General features: G+C 38.9%; 1 protein-coding gene across 2 annotated transcripts in view; it reads right to left on the bottom strand.

The window, feature by feature from the left end:
* The window catches only part of LOC107550784 (proto-oncogene DBL-like), a 21,529-nt gene extending 18,937 nt beyond the window's left edge, over positions 1-2,592 (bottom strand). For both annotated transcript variants that reach the window (XM_016232163.1, XM_016232162.1), the window contains exon 1: positions 2,072-2,592. In XM_016232163.1, coding sequence (XP_016087649.1) covers positions 2,072-2,165 — 94 coding nt within the window. In that variant the 5' untranslated portion in view covers positions 2,166-2,592. The remainder of the gene's footprint in view (positions 1-2,071) is intronic.
* Positions 2,593-2,873: the final 281 nt, after the last annotated feature.

Raw genomic sequence — 2,873 nt, 5'->3', positions numbered from 1 at the left:
ACATACATATATATATATATATATATATATATATATATATATATATATATATATATATATATATATATATATAATAAAAGTGTTATATAATAGTGTAGTATAATGTAAATATAATATAATATAAATATATAATAATAAATTCAGTGTTGCATAATTGCTGCGTTTTGATTGACATGTTTCTATTTAATTTAAAAAGGCTTAAGTAAATACTGAATGCATTAATGATGCATTTAAAAAAATGCTGTTAATTCAAAAAGTGCTGTTCCAAAACAACAACAAAAAATGACCTTTGAACAAACAATAATTTCTGAATGTTTTCATAAATGTAGTTCTTTCCGGGGACAGTGATGGTTACTAAATAGGCTTGAATGATAAGAGGATTAGTTGCCTGAGCTTTTATACTTTAAATTTAAAAAAGCACAGACAAGACTAGCCTAGATAAACATGTTTTTAGATACATTAAGCCCAAAAGTATTTGGACACTTTAGTTACACTTACACTTGAATGAATGTTAATGCATTACATATCAACCCAAGTGGAATTTTTTCAAGCAAAACATTTCACAAAATTTTGCCATTTAAAACTAGGACAAATGTATTGATTGTCAAATGTTAGTGGTTAATGTGATCAACTACACCTGACTTCACTGAAAATCATTACATACTGTACACAGATTAAAAATCACATTGAGACATTGATTTTATTTGTGAGAAAAGCTTAAGAACCGTCGGTTTACAGATTCCACTTGGTTTGATATTTTATCTGACATTAATAAATTGTTAAGTGTGGCCACTATGTTTGGTATAAATGTGGTAGCATTGTGAACGCAAATTCCAGAAGATTAGTGTTAACATGTTCATTTCCATTTATAACACAGTGGGAATCAGTTTTGATAACAAATATTAAATTCAAAGTGTTTTATTTTTACATTTTGAAGTTTAAAGCCAGATCTAAGTAGGATCCCAAATACACAAATTTCCCCCCTAAAGCGTTCATGCTCATACTGTATGCATGAACATGTACATATTGTCATGCAATGTGTTTAGAGGAATGAAAGGATCAGAGTTCATATCTACAGAGCATTCAAAACTCAACAGTTTAGCTTTAAAATGGCACCTTAGAAAGCAAATTAATTTTCTCAATGTCAAATATACTGAGGAATACTAGCATCTCTCATTGTTTGAGCAGATTCTGGCGTGCTGCAGCATGGATGTTATCTAAGCCCAGACAGGTGTTCACAATGGCTCTGTGTCAGAATGTTGTTGCTGTGAACCTGGCTCGGCCTGAGAGGAACTGCTGTCTCGTATTACAATGCATCATTACAAACAAACACCTTTCCAAAGCATTACTTTAACACAGACGCGATGCTCACTCTCACATAAAAACAACCCCAACATCGAGACAGATGCCAACAACCCGAGCCACACTGCCAGAGCTAATCTCCTGCAATCACTTTGAGTAAACCGAAGCATCATAAAGTAAATATTACATAACACACAGCAGAATGGAGTGATTCAGTCTTTAAATGCATTAAAGTGTCTGAGGAAAAGACATGGTGGCTAAAATGAAGATGCTGAGTCATGGTCTACAGAGCATTCTCTGGGTTTAAAGCCAAACTGAGAGCCAGAGAGCAGAGCAGGGGGTTAATATCAGTGCTCCACTTCCTGTGTATTGGCGCCCATTTGTAATACGGACAGTACAACTTCAATTTTCATCCTTCAATCTCGCTACTGGCCCAAATTCACATTGCATGATTCTAAACTGCTAGCTTACTGTATCTGTCCATCAAAACACTCTTTTAATATCAAGGTTTCAGGAAAAGGTTACCATAGAAAAATACAAGGTTCTGGAATTCCTCTGCTTTTCAATTACAGAAAGATTGAGTCCAGTCCATTCAAGCAGATTATCAAATATCAAATCTAGGTTATGGATAAAACTCCATTAAGGTATAAATAGCAAACATAATCCTTGCAATACTACATAAAACGCCAATGAACATCCTGAGAAACTGATGTCATTGTGAACAAAAATGGCAGTTATATATGGCAGACATATATGAGCATATACTCACGTTGCAGTGTGTTCTCCAGCTCCGAGCCTGCCTGCAAAAGGTTGTAATAGCCCTCCATGTCTTTCTCGGGCTCCTGAGGAGAGGCCGAGCCCATTCCCTGGCTGTTCTCGGAGAGGAGTGACTTGACTCTGGGCCCGTCAGGCCCTCACATCCCACTCCACCCTGGATTCATCTCACTACCTCCTCTGAACAAGTCCCAACTGAGGCTTGACTTCAGCTCCGTGCCTCCACTTACGCCTCTAGACTCCCCAAGTCACCTTGAGCAGGAGCAAGTGCATCCAGAGATACCCCCCGCTGGAGGAAACGGGATCCGGAAATATCTATGGCAAACAGCCTGCTGCAGCCGATAGTGGCACTGCAATATCACATCTCAGCTTACAAAAACCACACACACACACATCAGGGAGGGGCAGAGAGGATGAGGTCCTGTCCCAAAAGTGAATCGGATTAAAAGGGTTTCCTGTCCACAGTGCTGACGGTCTGCCCTCTTTAAAAACACACCGCACACACTCCCTCCGGCTGCAAACTCCCGTGAGTTAGAGTGCGTCAGATCTGCATCGCTCTTAGACACACACTATTGACACTCTGCCAACTCCCTCCCCATTGACTTTCTCTGCTGTGGAGTTTAGACTCCGCCCCCTGCTGATCTCCACCCTCCTCATTGGTCAGTTTTCCCTCACAGGCAGTGGCTTAAATTCTGTTTCTCTTCTCACTGCTGGATCCCTGCATGCTGTATTACACACATTCTCACCCTTACTCTAACAAACACACACACACACAGACACACACACACACACAGGGA

This window comes from Sinocyclocheilus grahami, unplaced genomic scaffold (assembly GCF_001515645.1).
Source record: "Sinocyclocheilus grahami isolate Dianchi unplaced genomic scaffold, SAMN03320097.WGS_v1.1 scaffold407.1, whole genome shotgun sequence".
Lineage (NCBI taxonomy): Eukaryota > Metazoa > Chordata > Actinopteri > Cypriniformes > Cyprinidae > Sinocyclocheilus > Sinocyclocheilus grahami.
The sequence above is the reverse complement of the archived record's forward strand: the minus strand, read 5'-3'. Positions and strand labels throughout refer to the sequence as shown.